This window comes from Callorhinus ursinus, unplaced genomic scaffold, assembly GCF_003265705.2.
Source record: "Callorhinus ursinus isolate GAN/ISIS: 27379988/994484 unplaced genomic scaffold, GSC_fseal_2.0 scaffold69, whole genome shotgun sequence".
Lineage (NCBI taxonomy): Eukaryota > Metazoa > Chordata > Mammalia > Carnivora > Otariidae > Callorhinus > Callorhinus ursinus.
This window is the reverse complement of record NW_027397131.1, coordinates 1,277,703-1,296,850: the sequence shown is the minus strand read 5'-3', so window position 1 is coordinate 1,296,850 and position 19,148 is coordinate 1,277,703. Positions and strand designations below refer to the sequence as shown.

General features: G+C 36.1%; 1 protein-coding gene across 4 annotated transcripts in view; it reads right to left on the bottom strand.

Annotated features, from left to right (window-relative positions):
• JMJD1C (jumonji domain containing 1C) overlaps positions 1–18,773 on the bottom strand; it is a 270,901-nt gene extending 252,128 nt beyond the window's left edge. For 3 of the 4 annotated variants that reach the window (XM_073886201.1, XM_073886202.1, XM_073886203.1), the window contains exon 1: positions 18,352–18,773. In XM_073886201.1, the coding sequence (XP_073742302.1) occupies positions 18,352–18,525 (174 nt within the window). In that variant the 5' untranslated portion in view covers positions 18,526–18,773. The remainder of the gene's footprint in view (positions 1–18,351) is intronic. The other variant, XM_073886204.1, reaches the window with a different exon arrangement.
• Between the last annotated feature and the right edge of the window lie 375 nt (positions 18,774–19,148).

Here is a 19,148-nt window from a genome sequence, read left to right as displayed (position 1 = left end):
CCAGCATGTACATTTTCCTAACCTTCAGGGCACTCTAACTTTAACCTGAATCATAATATCTCACATTATCTTAAAGGACAGAAATAAAAAAGGTAACAGATTAAAATCTGAGATTAAATCTGACTTTCTATGCCTCTGTGGCATTAATATTACAAATAAAGAGTCAGTAGTGTAAGTGTACTGTCCATCTAATTCTGATAGGTCAAGTATGGGGTAAGGTGAAAGGGAAAAATACCTATATTTCTTGTATTATTATAATAGAAAAAAGATCACTTGGAAGATATTAAGATAAAAGTTAAGGGTTTTTTTAAAAACTATTTTATTTATTTATTTGAGAGAGAGAATGAGATAGAGAGAGCATGAGAGGGGGGAGGGTCAGAGGGAGAAGCAGACTCCCCACTCAGCAGGGAGCCCGATGTGGGACTCGATCCCGGGACTCCAGGACCATGACCTGAGCTGAAGGCAGTCGCTTAACAAACTGAGCCACCCAGGCGCTCAAAAGTTAAGGGTTTTTAAAAGTGTCCACTGACTGTTAATTTTGTCAAAGTCAAACTGCTTTAAAACAATAGAAAAATTTCCCTGGAACAAAGTATGAATAAAAGTTTTGTCATATGAAAATTAATAAAGTGAAACCTCATTTAAAGTGGAGTATGAGGATAGAAAGGGGAGCCATACCACTTGAGGTCAATTACCCCAACAGAAGAATTCTGAAAGAGAAAGAATCATTAATCACAGGCTCCAGAAGGGAAAGATGTATATTGCACTTCCAACAAGAAATCAACTACCCCTGCAATTGTCATCAATGAGAAATTGTCATCACCTTGAACTCTTGCTTTTCTCCAGGAGACTTCAGTTCAAAACAACCCTCCCAACTTCCCCCTCCTTTTCCACAAAATAACTTTGCCCTCTTTTGTTGGACTTGACAATGGCTTTGCCATAACTTTCATGTTCCAAATTGCAACTGTCTACTATTCCTGAATAACCCATTTTTGCCAGTAAAATAACTTTTATTTTTAGAAAACTAACAGTTATGTATGTAACTATGTAAAAAAGTTGTAAAAGACTAGACAATAAATTAGTACCTACTGCACTTATGATCCCTTCACTCTTACTGCATTTAGTAAAACTAAATGTTTTGAATTTTCAATAAAACTAAACATTTTCCTAATACATTTAAAAATTTCACAATTATCTCAGCCAAGAATCCAGAAAGTATAACCATTTATTTACAATGGATACATTTTGATTTTCTATTTCCTCAACTCTACCAAGGTTCAAAATACTAAAACCTGAAAAAAAAATATAAAAAAATTACAGTGTACAGAGGTCAGTTTCCTATTCTCTAAGGAAGGTTAAACCTTCATTAAACAAAATTTCTTAAGAAATAAAAACTTTTTCAAAATATAACATGTGAGGGGCGCCTGGGTGGCTCAGTCATTAAGCGTCTACCTCTGGCTCGGGTCATGATCCCAGACTCCTGGGATGGAGCCCCACATCGGGCTCCCTGCTTGGCTGGGAAGCCTGCTTTTCCCTCTCCCACTCCCCCTGCTTGTGTTCCCTCTCTCGCTGTATCTCTCTCTGTCAAATAAATAAATAAAATCTTTAAATAAATAAAATATAACGTGAAAAATCAACTGAGAATGGAGTCTAATTGCAGAGATTTTTTTAAAGCCTATATAATGCCTATATATATATATATATATATGCCATCCTTAACAGACTGTAATTTTATGTCATAAATATAGCATTTTGAAAAAGTAGTGTCTAAAAGGAATTGATGCCTTATGAAATAATTTAAATACACTTTAAAAATTAAAGGATTCTTGTATGTACTTTTTTAAAAATAGTAAATAATCACTACCAAAATATCTAATCTTTATTTTTAAATATATAAATTTGATACAATTTTACTTGAGGATGAACTGCTAAACACTTAATCTAAAAGGAAAACTCTATAAGGTAAATTTTCTTTTCCCACTGATTACAATTATAAAACGAAAGGCATGTTAAGGAAATAACATCTTCAACAGTTTATTGAAAACCTTAGGCAAGATAAGGCTTAAGATGCTAGTAATATTATCATTTCACTTTTTCTTTACAATATATTTTCTTACACATAGCCTCTACGTAAGCGAAAAATATACATGGGGGGTGGGCCACCTGGGTGGCTCAGTCTGTTGGGTGTCTGCCCTTGGCTGAGGTCATGATCTCAGGGTCCTGGGATCGAGTCCCATGTTGGGCTCCCTGCTCGGTGGGGAGCCTGCTTCTCCCTCTCCCTCTGCCACACTCACTGCTCATTCTCTCCCTCTCTCTCTAATAAATAAAATCTTTAAATATATATACACACACACACACGGGAAAAGAAAGGAGACAGTCCAAAAATTGTGCTTGGGGAAACAAATCAGTCATTTATAAAGTTATATATTAATGACTTAGAATATGTCCACATACATTTCAAAATCAAAATATACAGTGTCTAAAAATTAAACCTACAAAAAATACAAGACCTACATGAAGAAAATCACTGCAGAACTTAAAAAAAAAAACTGAATAGGGAGAGAGATAGTCCATCTTATTTGTACTACAGACTCAATAATGGAAAGGTGTTCATTCTTACCAAATTTGTCTATAATGAAATTGTATACAGTTCCAAGCAAAATTATACCAGGATATTTGTGGGAGAAGAGGGAAAATTACAATTACAAAATTATTTTTTAAATTAAATACAATAAAAACTGTCATACATGGAACCAACCGGGATTTACTCCTGGAATACAAGGATGATTTGACATATAGAAATCAATGTAATATACACTACAGTAACAAAATGAAAGGAAAAACCACATACATGATTATCTCATTTGATGCCGAAAAAGCATTTGACAAGGTTCAACAACCTTTCATGACAAAAACACACAACAAACTAGGAACGAAAGAAAACTACCTCAACATAATAAAAGCCATATATGAACATTCTGCAACTAACATCATACTCAATGGTAAAAGACTGCAAGCTTCTTCTCTAAGATCAAAAATGAGGATGCTCACTTTTGCTACTTCTACTGAATATGGTATTGGAGTTGTAGACAGAAAATTCAACAAAAAAAAGACAAAATTGAAAAGAAAAATTATGTTTGCAGATGACATGATCACATATGTAGAACACTAAAAATTTCACACAAAGAGGAAAAAAACTTAGAATAAATGAATTCAACAAAGTTGCAGGATATGAAATCAACACATAAAAATCCGTTGCACTTTGGGGCATCTGGGTGGCTCAGTCTTGATTTTGGCTTAGGTCACTATCTCAGGGTTGTCAGATTGAGCCCCGTGTTGGGCTCTGTGCTAGGCATGGAATTTGCTTAAGGTTCTTTCTCTCCCTCTCCCTCTGCCCTACTCCACTCCTTCTCTAAAAAAGAAAAAATCAGTTGCATTTCTATACATTAACAATGAGGAATATAAAGGAAATTAAGAAAACAATTCCATTTACAGTAGAATTAAATAGAATAAAATACTTAAGAATTAACTAAAGAGGCAAAAGACTTATATACTGAAAACTATAAAATGTTGCTGAAAAAAATTAAAGATATAATGGAAAGACATCCTATGTTCAACAGATTGGAAATTTAATATTGTTAAGATATTGATACTACCCAAAAGGATCTACGATTTGATACAATATCAAAATTCCAATGCCATTTTTTTCAGAAACAGAAAAATCCTAAAATTCATAAGGAATCTCAGGGGACCGAAAGAGCCAAAACAATCTTGTAAATGAAAACAAAGCTGGAGAACTCACACTTCCTGATTTTTTAAACCTACTACAAATCTATAGCAATCAAAACAGTGTGGTAGTGGAATACAGACACAAAGACCAATGAAATAGAATAGAGAACCTGGAAATAAACCCTCACGTATCCTGTCAAATGATTTTTTACCAAGGGTACCAAGACCATTCAATGAAAAAAGAACAGTCTTTTCAACAAATAGTACTGAGAAAACTATACTACATGCAAAAGAATGAAACTGGATCCAACTCAAAATGGATCAAAGTACTAAATACAAGAGCTAAAACTATAAAGAAACATAGCACACACAAGCTTCAGAGCACAGGATTTGGCAGTGATTTCTTGGATAGGACACCAAAAGCACAGGCAACAAAAGAAAAAAGATAAATTGACTACATCAAAATTAAAAACTTTTGTGCACCAAGACACTATCAGAAGTATGAAAAACAACCCAGAGAACAAGAGAAAGTAATTGCCAATCATCCTTCTGATAAAGCATTAATATCCAGAATACATAAAGAACTCCATAACAAAGAAAAACAATCAACCTAATTCAAAAATGAGCAAAAAACCAGAATAAACATTTCTCCAAAGAGGATATACAAATGGCCAATAAGTACCTGAAGAGATGTCCAACATCACTAATCATTAGGGAAATGCCAATCAAAACCATAATAATATACCACTTTGTGCCCATTAGGATAGCTATTTAAACACACACACAATGGCTCAGAAAAGAGCAAGTGTTGACTAGGATGTTGAGAAACTGGAACCCACAGGCATTGCTGGTGGTAATGTAAAATGATGCTGCTGCTAAAGAAAACAGTATGGTGGTTCCTCACAACACTAAACATAGAATCACCATATGATCCAGCAACTCCTCTTCTGAATTGAACAAGTATGAATTTCAAAAATATTTGTACACCAATGTTCAGAGTGGCATTTTTCACAACAGCCAAAAGATGTAACTTGAGCTGTCAAGTGTCATCAACAGATGAATGGATAAAGAAAAAGTAGTATATACATGCAAGAGAATATTATTCAGTCATAAAAATGAGTGAGGTTATGCTAAAACTTGTGAAAACACAGATGAACCTTAAAACATTTCACTAAATTAAATAAGTATTAGGATCTTCTCCAGGTTTCACTAATCACTAAAATATTACATACCTAGACCACATTAATCTCTTGCAGAAATACATCGTGTCACTTTATAATTATACCTTTAATCCTTAATTACTAAAAAAGAGTTCTTAATTTGCTATAACAATATTCACTGTCTTTAACAAAAGTTGAAGGGGTGCTTGGGTGGCTCAGGTGGTTAGCACCTGCTTTCGGCTCAGGTCACTGTCCCAGGGTCCTGGAATTGAGCACCCTGTGGTGGGTTCCCTGCTTGGCAGGGAGTCTGCTTCTCCCTCTCCCTCTGCCCCTAGCCCCTGCTTGTGCTTTCATTCACTTTCTCTCCCAAATAAATAAAATCTTTAAAAAGCAAAAGTTGTATGCTACTTAATTCTCTTGCATAGCTACCAGTTTCAGAATTTTTTATGAGGAAAAGTTTCTCTTTAAGAACAGCATACTTTCTTCTCCCTGATAAAAGAACTGTATAACCTCATTTTTTTACCTGAAAAGTCATTATTAAATAAAAATGATAAAATCAAAGCTGCTCTAACTGAAGGACTGAAGGACCAGAATTCAGTATCCTCGGGCTACTTCCTTTTCTCCTGAACCATCTAACCATTGCACTTTTCCAACAGACCTCAGAAAGCAATCCAAAAAACCAGTAAGTAAGGCTTAGTGAAAATCACTTTGAAAATCAGTATTTTAATCATAACTCTCATTTTGGCTATAAAAGCTAAGAAATTCAGAAGCAAATTTAATGGGATATTATGTTAGCTCTCTTTATAAGTAAATTTACCTTTTCCCTTTTTCACCACTTTAACTTTATATTTCAAGGGAAATTAATAATTATTTCCATAAATATGCATGTTTACAGATTTCAAATCATTATGGAAAGATGGGACACATACAGTCTACATTCATATTATTTATTCCCTTTCTTCAGATGTACAATGTAAAATAAAATGGTTTCCCTTAAAAGATTCACTTTTGTGTTAATATATAAGAAATTTTGAATGTTAAGGCAATTACACATACTAGGGAATAAGGAAACCACCATAAATATGATCTATAGTTTCATCATATGACTTTGAAAAAAAAGACCAAAATAATAGTATGGTGCCATTTAACACAGTGGAACAGTTTACCAACTAACTACACACTGTTTCAAAAGTTGAATATCTTACTTAGTACTTATATTGCCTTGATGACAAGATTTAATCTTAGCAATGACAATTTAGGGAGGAAATAAATCCTATATTCAATATGCATAAAGCTATTTTACATTAAAAGGCAATGTGTAACTATCTACACATCTCCATGCTACTTCCTTCTTTGACATTCCTCTGAGCCTAAAGATGTTTTCTGAGTCATATTTAAACTAATAATTTTGACAGATGGATCAGATGTTTCAGATCCTAAATGACGGTCTTTCACAACACATGAATTAGTCACACAGACCTCTCGTAGCTTCGAAAAATTCTAAAATCTATTCTAGGAATAGTGAGTGAGTTTCTACTGCATGTTCTACTGTTTCTACATTTTCTGGTGTGTGATGGGAAATCTTTTATGTTTAAAATACATAATGTTCACAGCAATGTAGTAACATAGCAAATAGTAAGATATCTGAAATGGTGATGAAGAAGCCAAATTCAACTAAAACTTTAAGCACCTGCCATTATACCAGTGTACATAATTCTAACTAATGAAATAGATGAATAGGTCTCTTCACTAAAAGTTTTCAAGGGTAATTGAACCCATTCAAAGGGTTGGTTAGTAAGGTTAAAACTTCTCATAATACTTATATTTGTGTTTTCCGCTCTTACTCATCAGTGTATGAGCAATTTCCTACAGGCTACATGCAGCGTGATAGCACTGTTCTGACAGGTAATGGAGTATCTACTTGTATATCCTAACTTCTCAGTTTTAATTTTTAATACAGTAAATGTCAATAGATATAACCCACAAAAACAAAAGCTCTTTGGGACCCTCAAAAACTTTTAAGTTTAAAGGGATACTAAGACTATAAAGTTTTACACAAGTAAGGTCACATACTTTGCAGGCAGACTACCACCAGTATATTGTCACTTGATATTCCAAACAGTGGTAAACAAATCATTTTTTATGTGAACTACTTATAAGCTGTGCCTTAATTTCAAAAACAGTAAAATATGGAATATATATATCTTAAAATCAAAGAAAAATTGTACTTCCAGGTTCATAAATATTGTGTAAAATGCTGTTAAATTGGATTTTGTCTAATAATACTATATATATATAATTTGATTAGGAGTTGGTTTTCTCATTTGAGTCAGTTCACACAACACCAAAATAATACCATTTTTTTATTTCAAGTTTTTATTTAAATTCAAATTAGTTAACATATATGGTAAAACTGGTTCAGGTGTAGAATTTAGTGATTAACCACTTACATATAACACCCAGTGCTGATCACAACAAATGCCCTCCTTAACAACCATCACCCATTTAGCTCATCTCCAGCCCACCTCCTACTCTCAACCCTCAGTTTGTTCTGTATCCTTGAGTCTCTTACAGTTTGTTTCCCTCTCCTTTTTTTTTTTGTTTCCCCCTTCCCATGTGTTTATCTGTCTTCTTTCCTAAATTCCACATATGAGCGAGACCATATGGTATTTGTCTTTCTCTGACTGACGTGTTTCATTTAGCATAATACACTCCTGCTCCAAACACATCTTTGCAAATGGTAAGAGTTCATGCTTTTTGATGTCTGAGTAATATTCCATTGTGTGTGTGTGTGTGTGTGTGTGTGTGTGTGTGTGTACACACATATACATATACAGCACCTCTTCTTTACCCATTCATCAATCAATGGACATTTGGACTCTCTCCATAGTTTGGCTACTGTTGATAATGCTGCTCTAAACATCAGGGTACATGTGCCCCTTCAAATCTGTATTTTTGTATCCTTTGGGTAAATACCTAGTAGTGCAATTACTGAGTTATAGGGTAGTTCTATTTTTAACTTTGAGAAACCTCCATACTGTTTTCCAGAGTGGTTGCACCAGTTTGCATTCCCACCAGCAGTGTAAAGAGGGCTCCCCTTTCTCTGCATCCTTGTCAACATCTGTTGTTTCCTGTGTTATTAATTTTAGTGATTCTGACAGGTGTGAGGTAGTATCTCATAATGGTTTTGATTTGTCTTTCCCTGATGATGAGTGATGTTGAGCATCTTTTCATATGTCTGTTAGCCATCTGGATATCTTCTTTGGAAAAATGTCTGTTCATGTCTTCTGCCCATTTCTTAACTGGATTATTTATTTGGGGGAATGTTGAGTTTGGTAAGTTCTTTATAGATTTTGAATACTAACCCTTTCCTTTATCAGATATGTCATTTGCAAATATTTTCTCCCATTCCGTAGACTGTCTTTTAGTTCTGTTGTTTCCTTCATTGTACAGAAGTTTATGCCAAAGCAATTTTGAAAAAGAAAAGCAAAGCTGGAAGCATCACAATTCCAGACCTCAAGGTATATTACAAAGCCGTAATCAAGATAGTTTGGTACCAGCACAAAAACAGAAATGCAGATCAATGGAACAGAACAAAAAAAACTCAAAATAGACCCACAACCATATGGTCAATTAATCCTCCACAAAGCAGGAATGAATATCTAAGGGAAAAATATCTCTTCAACACATAGTGTTAGAAAAACTGGACAGCAACATGCAGAAGAATGAAACTGGACTACTTTCTTACATCATATGCAAAAATAAATTCAAAATGGATGAAAGACCTAAATGTGAGACAGGAAACAACCAAAATCCTAGAGGAAAACACAGGCAGCAACCTCTTTGACCTCGGCACAGTAACTTCTTACTACACACATCTCTAGAGGCAAGGGAAACAAAAGCAAAAATGAACTACTGGCACTTCTCAAGATAAAAAGTAATACCATTTTTAACAAATGAGAATATGCCTATGAGTTTGACATCAGAAATTTCATCAGCAAATGAAATGTGAAAGTAAACATGAAACACATTTTATAATTTCATAAAGTTGATTATAATAGTTTTTAAATTCCAACAAGACTTTCACTTAACACCATGAACAGTTTGCATAAGAGATTAGTGAATTTTAAATTTCAAAAGATAGGGGCAAGACTGAAGAGGTACACTAGGGTAATGATGTTTGGACTTTATTGGAAAAGCAAAAGAAAAACTACTGAAGTGAGCTAATGGGAAACTCAGTCTGAGGAATCTGTCTACTGCATAGAACAGACTAGAAAAGGAAGAAACTTGAAAGTAAAAAGACCACTTAATATACGTGTAGGGCAATAAAAATTATAGCCAATGGCAATACAAATTGGGAAAAAGAAACACAGAAAGGGGGGAAGATTGCAATATGAAGGAAGACGTTAGCAGAACTCAGTAAATACCGACATTCTAGGTGGTGGAAAGGTGAAAGTGAATGAAAGTTTTCAAGCCAGTATGAGATTACTTTAAGTCAAGTCTCAAAGGGGCACTAATTTCACAAGAAGGTAATAAATTAACACTTTAGAAACATTATATATACTCAAAGGTGGGACATTCATGTAAAGTCATCAAAGAAGAAGGTAGACGGGCACCTGGAGTGGCTCAGTTGGTTAAGCATCTGCCTTCGGGTCAGGTCATGATCTCAGGTCCTGGGATGGAACCCTGCTCAGTGGGGAGCCTGCTTCTCCCTCTCCCTCTGCCACTTCCCCTACTTGTGCTCCCTCTCACTCTTTCTCTCTCAAATAAATAAATAAAAATCTTAAAAAAAAAAAAAAAAGGTAGAGATGGTGGATTCAAATAGGCCAATGCTTAAGCTGCAGACTTGTGACTAGTGCAGCAAGTACGAGTAAATTCTCTAAAGAAAATAACAAGAGTTAAAAAACAAACAAGACAAAAGAAAACAGTAAGCAAAGGACTGAATCTCTAATACTAAATTAAGAAGATGGGAGAAACTATAATCAGGAAAGGAAGAAGTTCCCAAAGGACTTGAATCATGAGGCTAACAAAAATCAAAAGAGAGCAAAGGTTCAGGGAGAATTTTTTTTTAAAAAAGATCTTATTTTTAAGTAATCTCTACACCCAGCATGGGGCTTGAACCCACAGCCCTAAGATCAAGAGTCACATGCTCTACGGACAGAGCCAGCCAGGAACCCCAGGGAGAATATTTATTATAGCAATAAAGGGGCCTGGGTTTTTTGTTTTGTTTTGTTGTTGTTAACTTTGAAAGTCTGTGAATTACTAATCTTTTTTTTTTTTTAAGATTCTATTTATTTATTTGACAGAGAGACAGAAAGAGAACAAGCAAGGGGAGTGGCAAGCAGAGGGATAGGGAGAAGCAGGCTCAGGACACTAGGATTGTGACCTGAGCCGAAGGCAGCCGCTTAACCAACTGAGCCACCCAGGCGCCCCAAATTACTAATCATTTAAAGAAGTAGCATTTCATTCCTTTTAGTCAATTTGAACTACAGAATATTTTCATCAAAAAATTAAATACAGCTGATAAACACCTCCAAGTGTATGAGAAAATACATATTGAATTATTTCAAGGCCTAATATTGTAGGTAGCCTTGGGATATTTATTCTACCTCAACTTCCATAATCACAAATATTCAAATCTTATGAACTCATCTTGAGCATCCAAAAAAACAATAAATAGAAATCACATTATTTTAGTAAGGAATTGTGGTCCATGTAATATAGTACAAGGTATATCATAATGAGATTTCATTAACTCAGAATTAGGAGCTTTTGGGAGGGATCTGAAATTTATTTCTGCTTAATAAACACTTTATCCCAGGACATTCCAGATAGAAACTATTAATATCACAATTCCAGAATTAGAGAACAGAAAAAACTAGTCTAGACTAATTCCATTCACTGACTAGATAAATGAGAAAACTGAGACCCAAATTATAAATCAAGTGAAATGTTAAAAGTACTTTTGAGAAATATTTCAATGAAACTTAAGGTCTTTTATGGTGATAAGTAACATGTATTTATATACACTTATACACGATTCCTATTTCTTCAAACTGATTTCAAAAGACGATCTATTAAGACCTGTTTCATCGGGCTGATCTGAACGAATACAGATGAAATACTGTACGTGAAATTTGTAATGTATTAAGAAATATGTAATCCAAAACTTTTATTAATTCTAAAGTGGTCTACTAGCCAATAAACCCCAAAAGTCAGATTTCACTGTATTCACACTTTTTAATAAGAGGTATAAGAGCATTTGTCTACCCTGTTCAAATTCAACAAATTCCTATAAGACTCCTAGTTCCAACTAATTAAGAAATGTGGACTAGACTGTGTTATGCTCAAAACTTTAAGCTGTTTTCTACTAATTAACCACTTATTCCATAATTAAATCAATAGGTTCTACTTATAAAATAAACATAAGATTTTCATCAATGGATTTACTAGAATAATTTTAAAAAATAGCTACAATATAAAAAATTTTAAAGATTCCATCCAATTAGCTAATTTCAAGGAATGTTCCATTTTAATATTTTAGTAAATAATCATAAAGGCAAATCATGTAAACCTTAAAGATTTATCACATTAAGAACTTTTTATCAAATAAAATGTTTGTTAAAAATCTACATTGAAAACAATTGTTTATCTGAACATCACAGGCAGAAATATAATCATTGTCAAATCTTGAAACAAATGAAATTAGTTAACATCTATTACCATTAAATCACCACCATTAAAAAAGATCAGTATAAGGGTATCTGGATGGCTCAATCGGCTAAGTGTCCGACTCTTGATTTCCACTCAGGTCATTATCTCAGGGTCATTAGATTGAGCCTCATGTTAGGTTCCATGCTGCATGTGGAGCCTGCTTAAGATTCTCTCTCCTTTGACAGTAAAAAACAGTAACAACAACAACAAAAGATTCTCTCTCTCTTTGCCTCCCCCTCCTGTGTATGCACTCCCTCTAAAAATAAATAAAAATAAATTTAAAAGATCAGTATTAATTTTTACATAACAATACCTAATCTCAAACCCTTCCAACTAGATGGGTTGTGGAGTTCAAAATTTGTTGGATTTTATAAAGTTATATAGGGCATATATAGTGATAGCTGAATATGGTAACAGTGCATATATGACATATATATTACATGTAAAAGTACCTATGTTGCATGTAAACCTGTAGAATTTCTAAGCACCCTAAAATTAAGCACATTAATATTTCTCTCACAAAACAAGACTATTCAGTTCATTTTAAGTTTTACTTTTTAAAAAGTTCATTTAGTCAGGTTTTCCTAGTGAATCATTAAAATATTCTGTTAGTACAAAACTATGTGAATTTCAGAACTACGTTTAAAGAAGAGTATACTGATAGGTATTTATCTGGCCAACAAAAACACAGAATAGAAATATACAACATTTATGGTATATGACCTAAAAACTAAAAGTTAATTTCTTGTTAATTTCTGAAATATTAATAATACCTCTTTCCTGAAATTTCTTTTCTCTATTTTCTTTCTTTCTTTTTTTTAAATTTATTTGGGACACCTGGGTGGCTCAGTGGGTTAAGCATCTGACTTCAGCTCGGGTCATGATCCCAAAGTCTTGGGATCGAGTCCCCCGTTGGGCTCCTTGCTCAGCAGGGAGCCAGCTTCTCCATCTGCCTGCTTCTCGCCCTGCTTGTGTGCTCTCTCTCTCTGACAAATAAATCTTTAAAAAAATAAAGATTTTATTTACTGATTTGAGAGAGAGAGTGCACGCACAAGCGCACAAGCAGGGGGAGAGGCAGAGGGAGAGGGAGTGGCAGACTCCCTTGCTGAACAAGGAGCCCGACGTGGGGCTTAATCCTAGGACCTTGGGTTCAATGACCAGAGCTGAAGGCAGATGCGTAACTGACTAAGGCACCCCCTGAAATTTCTTTTTAACTATAAGGGGTTTAGAGATTCTTCCTGACATAAAAATTCAAAATGTTCTTTCTTATTTGTCATTATTTAGAAAGTTAGATATCTATATGTCCTACATGCATTAAAACAATTTTTCAAAGCTTTGGGATACATCAAGACACAAAGCAGAACATATCATCCTCCCTGAAAATCACCATTGAAGTTAATGACAACGGTATAAACGTCCTAACATCAAATAACAAAGACAACAAGAATGTCATGAAAATGCTCCTTACGTGTGCTTTCCAAAAAAATGGAATGGAATTTTACCATGTGTATCAGTTAAAATGCTTTTAGTACCACAGAAAAAAACAAGACAAAGAGACATAAAATAAGTTTACTCTTCCAAAATGAAAAATCCTGTAGGTGAAAAATCCAACAGTGTATTTAGGCTTCAGAAAACAATCTGATCTGTTTGTCAGCTTTGTCTTCAAACTGGTTGACCTTAAAGCAGGGAAATGGCTGTGGCAATTTCAGCATCACACCCACACAATACTGTACTTAACTTCATTCTGATTGTACCTAATTATTTAGGGCCTATACCCATCAATGTAGCCAGAGGAATTCAACTACCTGATTATCTAAGGAATACCATGGCCCATGGTTTAGTCAAACACATAATAGATATTGGGGAAATAACCACCAAGATATACAATGCCATAGAAGAAAAAAAGAGATACTCAAAATTTATAGTAAATAGTAGTAGGTAATTGAGATGGTTAGTATAAATTAAAGTATTCACGAAATTTATGACATTCATTTATTTATCATTCAATGAACACCTAAGTAAATATTAGATACTGTATAAACATGTAAGGGGAAAGAAATGAGTATGAGTTTGAGAGTTGAAGACCTTTGTACATAACTTGAAACTGTCAAAAAGTAATAAATCTATAAACATAGCTATATGCTTGCTCTCAATTACATTGAAATATCTGGACATTTTTACTGTCAAATGCAATGATATCACTATATGAAGGTAAGAACAGAGTTCTCATGGTAAAATGTCTTTAGTTCAATTGAATTAAAAAATTTAATAAAATTAAATTTTAAATAAACTTAAAAAGTTTCTATTTTATTTTTTATTTTTTAAAGATTTTATTTATTTATTTGACAGAGAGAGACAAAGTGAGAGAAGGAACACAAGCAGGGGGAGCGGGAGAGGGAGAAGCAGGCTTCCCGCTGAGCAGGGAGCCCGATGCAGGGCTCAATCCCAGGACCCTGGGATCATGACCTGAGCTGAAGGCAGACACTTAGTGACTGAGCCACCCAGGCGCCCCAAAAAGTCTCTATTTTAAATTAATGAAACCAAATTATGTGCCAGAATATATATATGACAGGTCAAAAGAGGGGAAAAAAAGACCTTTATTTAATTAATTTTACAAAGAAACATACAAATGACACCATTTATAGGGTGATTACCTTCTTTTAAAACAAGCTAAGTTAGTGGTTAAAACTGAAATGCACTGTTTACAACGTACCACCACAGCCACCATAGCCACCATAGATAGCTACAATTTACATACACTCCTTTTACTATACCAAAGTCTTTTGGGACCAAATACAACAATTCAAGAGAGGAGAAAAAAATAGTCTATGTACTCAAATCAGACATAAAAGTCCTTCTACCTACCAGCTAACCAATTTTCCTGACGGTTAACTCATCCAGGTCATACTGAGCAACGAAGTAAAAGTTATTCATTCATTCATTCATTCATTGTGAATAGACCAGAAATTAGCATTATCAATATCACAAGACCATTATAAATTTCAGACTTACCTAAAGACTTATCCTAACAAAATTTTAAGGGAATCAAATATTACCAACTCAACATGAAACTTAAATGAAAAAATAGCTAAGCAAAAACATAATAGGACTAAAAACGGAAAAGGCTTCCTTATAAACAAAATCACACGTCACTTTAAACTTCCTAAACACAAAAATTTTCTTTATATTTAAGACCCATAAGATCTACAAAATAACTTTCATCTGCAGGTACATAGTTTAGAACAGTTTAAAATCTTGTCACTAAGTGACCATCAGAAAATTCCCCAACAAACAAGCAAATATATGTGTTTGGTGTATGAAACAAAATACAATTTTTGTTACTTTTGTGTATTGAAAAATCTGACATATTTTTTAAAAATACAGGGCACCTGGGTGGCTCAGATGGTTAGGCGGCTGCCTTCGGCTCAGGTCATGATCCCAGGATTCTGGGATCGAGTCCCACATCGGGCTCCCTGCTCCTTGGGAGCCTGCTTCTCCCTCTGCCTCTTTCTCTCTCTCTCTCTCTGTCTTTCATGAATAAAGAAATAAAATCTTTAAAAAAAAAATACACTTTAAACAGTTAGCTTGAAATAATGATGCAATCACCCTAAGCATCAAGGTGAGTGGGTAGATGACTAGATGGCTGAATAAATAAAAAAATAAATAAGTACATACATACATACATAAATGGCTGATAGGTTACGGATGAGAAGTAAAACAAGCAAAAAGTAAATCAATTTTTGCAGATAAGATTATTCTTCATTATTGAGGTGAACCCAATATTATCACGAGGGTACTTAAAAAGTAGAAGGGAGGGGCAAGAAAATCAGAGGGAAAGGTGCCTAGACCAAGGAATGTAGGGTACTTCTAAAAGCCAGAAAAGGAAAAGACATGGATCTTGTCTAGGACCTTCAGAAAAGAACACAGTTCTACCATATCTTGATTTTACCCCATGTTAGACTTGTCATCTCCAGAACTATAAATAATCAATTTGTATTGTTTAAAACACCAACTTGTGTTAATTAACAGCAGTGACAGAACATTAATACACATAACTCTTAAAACATAAGATCAAAAATAAGAATGATTAACTTTTGAGATAAAGTATTCCCTAAACTATTTTCAAGTTCTGATAGTTACCCTTTCAAATCATGTGCCATAAATACAACTAAGATTTCTAATACATTTGCAGGTTCTAAATTACATATATTTAACTTTTTTAAAAAAAACAAAAACACAAAAATACCCTAGTTATACCATCATTTTTCATATAATTCATAAAGCTTTTTAAAATTTATTCTCCAGTAATTAAAGTCTAAAAGGGGTGCCTGGCTGGCTCAGTCGGTGGAGCATGCAACTCTTGATCTCAGGGTTAGGAGTTCAAGCACCACCTTGGGTGTAGAGACTGCTTAAAAATAAAATCTTAAAAAAAAAAAAGTCTAAAAGGGGAATTACAGTATATTGATGCTAACCTGTTCTACATTTCATTTCATTTAATTTAGGGAATATGAACTAAAAAAAAAACAAGAAAGTTTGGGAATAACTCTAAAACTGTAGGTTCTAGGCTGAAAAAACTCAGTTACACCACATAAAAAGATTTTCAAATAAAGACTTGTAGACAAAGGAAAACTGTTGGAGGGGCATCTGGCTGGTTTTTCAGTCCCAAGAACAAGCAACCCTTGACCTTGGTGGTGTGAGTTCGAGTCTCACGTTGGGTGTAAAGATTACTAAAATAAAATTAATTTTTTAAAATTAGGAGAAACTGCTGGAGGTTCACATAGTTATGGTTCAAAATGCATTTTTATGTAAAATTTGTATATGGTGAAAAGCAGCTATTAAGTGCACAATTCAAGTTTTAATACATAAACCCCTATAACTATCAAGATATAAAACATTTCCATCACCTGAGAAAATTCATCCCTGTTCTTTCCTCTCTCCCACTATCCACATATACTTTTCATTTTTAAATACCCAGCTTAATACTTTGCCTTTTACATATGTGATAAACATAAATCCATTCTTTATATCATTTAAATTTCCATGCAAGAAAGTTTTTAATATATTTAATTTTGATAAGTTGGCTGTCACAAGTGATACTCATAATTTAAAATTGTTATTTCCCAATTTTCATTCATCTACTAAAACAAAATACTGTGGAAAACAAAATATCATTCCAGGTTTGCTCTGAAATAATTTTAAAATGCTAAACCATAATCCAACTAGCTTCCACACAAAAGCCAAGACAATCATCGTATCACAATAAGAGAGATAAATTCAGCACATGCTTTTTACACAAAAAAACTTACTGAATTGACACGATCTGCAGAACCATTAAGATGAGAAATTTTTTAAAGATTTGCTTTTTCTTCTTTCCAGTAAGACTAACCAAGCAAAATCTTCAAAATCACCTTTATTCTGCTTATTTCCTATTAGAAATACCTATTAGCAAAACAAGCCTATTTTGCAATATCAAGTCAACATTAGTACCTGCCCAATGAAACCGTATCATTGACTACAGTCATGAAACAGATTTACAAAAGCAGTCGGAAACCAAGAAAAATATTAAAATAGGTACACACATGTATAGACAGATATTAAAGTGAATTTGGAAATGTAAACTCGCAGATATACAAAAGGAAAGAAAATATTACCATGTTTGAAGCTTTCAGTAAAAAATTAAATACCCCAAGGCACTACCAATAAATTTTGTGGATTATGTACTCGCAAATCAACCTTGAGAAGACTACTCAATGCCTAGCCTCTACTCCACCCCTTCCAACCTGTCCCCAAGTGAAAATGTCCTTGGAACACTATCAGAGGATATCCCGTCTCGAAATGGTGCACATTCCTACATTATTGAAAAAAAATATTGGCAGTATCATATGAAAGGAAAAGAAAGCAAAGAAAAAGACCCTTAAGGTTCGGCAGGGCATAACATTTTAATTTATAATACTTCTTGCTTCATTTACAATTGTATAAAACCCAGGATGAATTTTAAAACACTATTTACTTTCTAAAAATCCACAACCCCACAGGAAAAAAAACAAACGGAAGGAAGGAAGGAATGGAGGGAGGGATGGGTTAATTCTATGACCCTCCAAATCAAAAATTTTCATTTTCATCGTTTCCAATTAGAAATACAAGCATCTGTAGACAGAGGTTTCATCAAGATGCCACCACTCACACAGCCTTTGCCTGGAAAATACACACGAATCCCAGGACAGCCTGAAACACCATAGATGTGTCTCTTTCCTTTTCTCCCTCCCTCTCAGCAACCCTTACTGCCTAAGTTTTAAGTCTCTAAACCCTACACTAGTTAAGACTTTTTCAAGGAAAGAGATGTTGGTGAAGATGGCCCCCTACCGCCATGAGTGGTCTGTGTTCTGTCTGCCACCCCCACCTGCCCCAGCGGCACTGGCTCACAGCCCCGCCTTTCGGTAAGGTCTCCACGGCCACTGCGGGGGCGCCGAACCCCTCCCAGGCAGCGGCCAAGGGGCCTGGCGGGGCCTGGCGGGGCCTGTGCGGGAGCCTCGGGGGTCCCGCTCCGGCACCGCTCCCACCGGGGAAACTACTCACGAGGAGATGGGAGACCCCAGCAGGGGATGAGGGCAAAGCCGACGACGGCTCCAAAGAGGGGCGTGACCGCCAGCTGGCTGGGCTGCGGGAGGTGCCAGAGGTAACCAGACAAGGTGCTGCCAGAGACAGCAGTGCGGGCGTGGGCTGGGAGACTGAGGGGCACTCGCTCTCTTACCGCCAGGTCTGGATTGCGGCTGTCCCTGTGTGACACAGCTCGGATGACCCCCGCTCGCCAGCCCCGCAAGCAGCGTCCACTCTCTCGGCGCTCCGGCCGAGCCTCCTCGCCGACCGCCACACACAGGAACCGCTTCCCCACCAGTTCCAGCCGCTTCTCCACCGCCATAGCCATCACTGCTGAAGCTGCTGCTGCCTCCTCCACTGCGAGGGAACCAGCGAAACCCTGCTCCTACCGGCCGCCCATGCTGAGGAGAGCGGACTGGGGGACGGCCGCAGCCCCGCGAGCAAGCGAGTGCGGACTCGGGGGCGCACCGGACGCTCTGCCCAGAAGGGCACAGCGACCTCGGTCTCTCACACTCCTCAACACTCCCCCAGACTCGCCGACTAGCTGCCTCTGACTGTAGCCACACACACACACACACACACACACACACACACACACACACACACACAAACTGACAGAAATCCCCACACCCCCCGTCGCCGTCGGAAGCCCTGAGGCAGCCCCAGTCACTGCCGCCACCTCGCAGTGGACAGTACTACTCCGCCTCCCCATCCACTGGCAGGCTGCGAGCGCCGTGCGTCTCCTTCCGCCGGCGCGGGCGGGGGCAGGGAGCCTCGGGAAAGGGTCGGAGGAACCACCACAGACGGAAAGTAGTGCCCGAGGACGCTGCCAAGGGGGCTGTGGGACCAGCCAGGCTAAGAAGTAAGGAGCGGGGTGGGAGAAAGGAATGCTCTCCCTTGGTAACACCATTAAGAGGATTTGAGGGTCACCTCGCTATTCGCCGCTCCCTC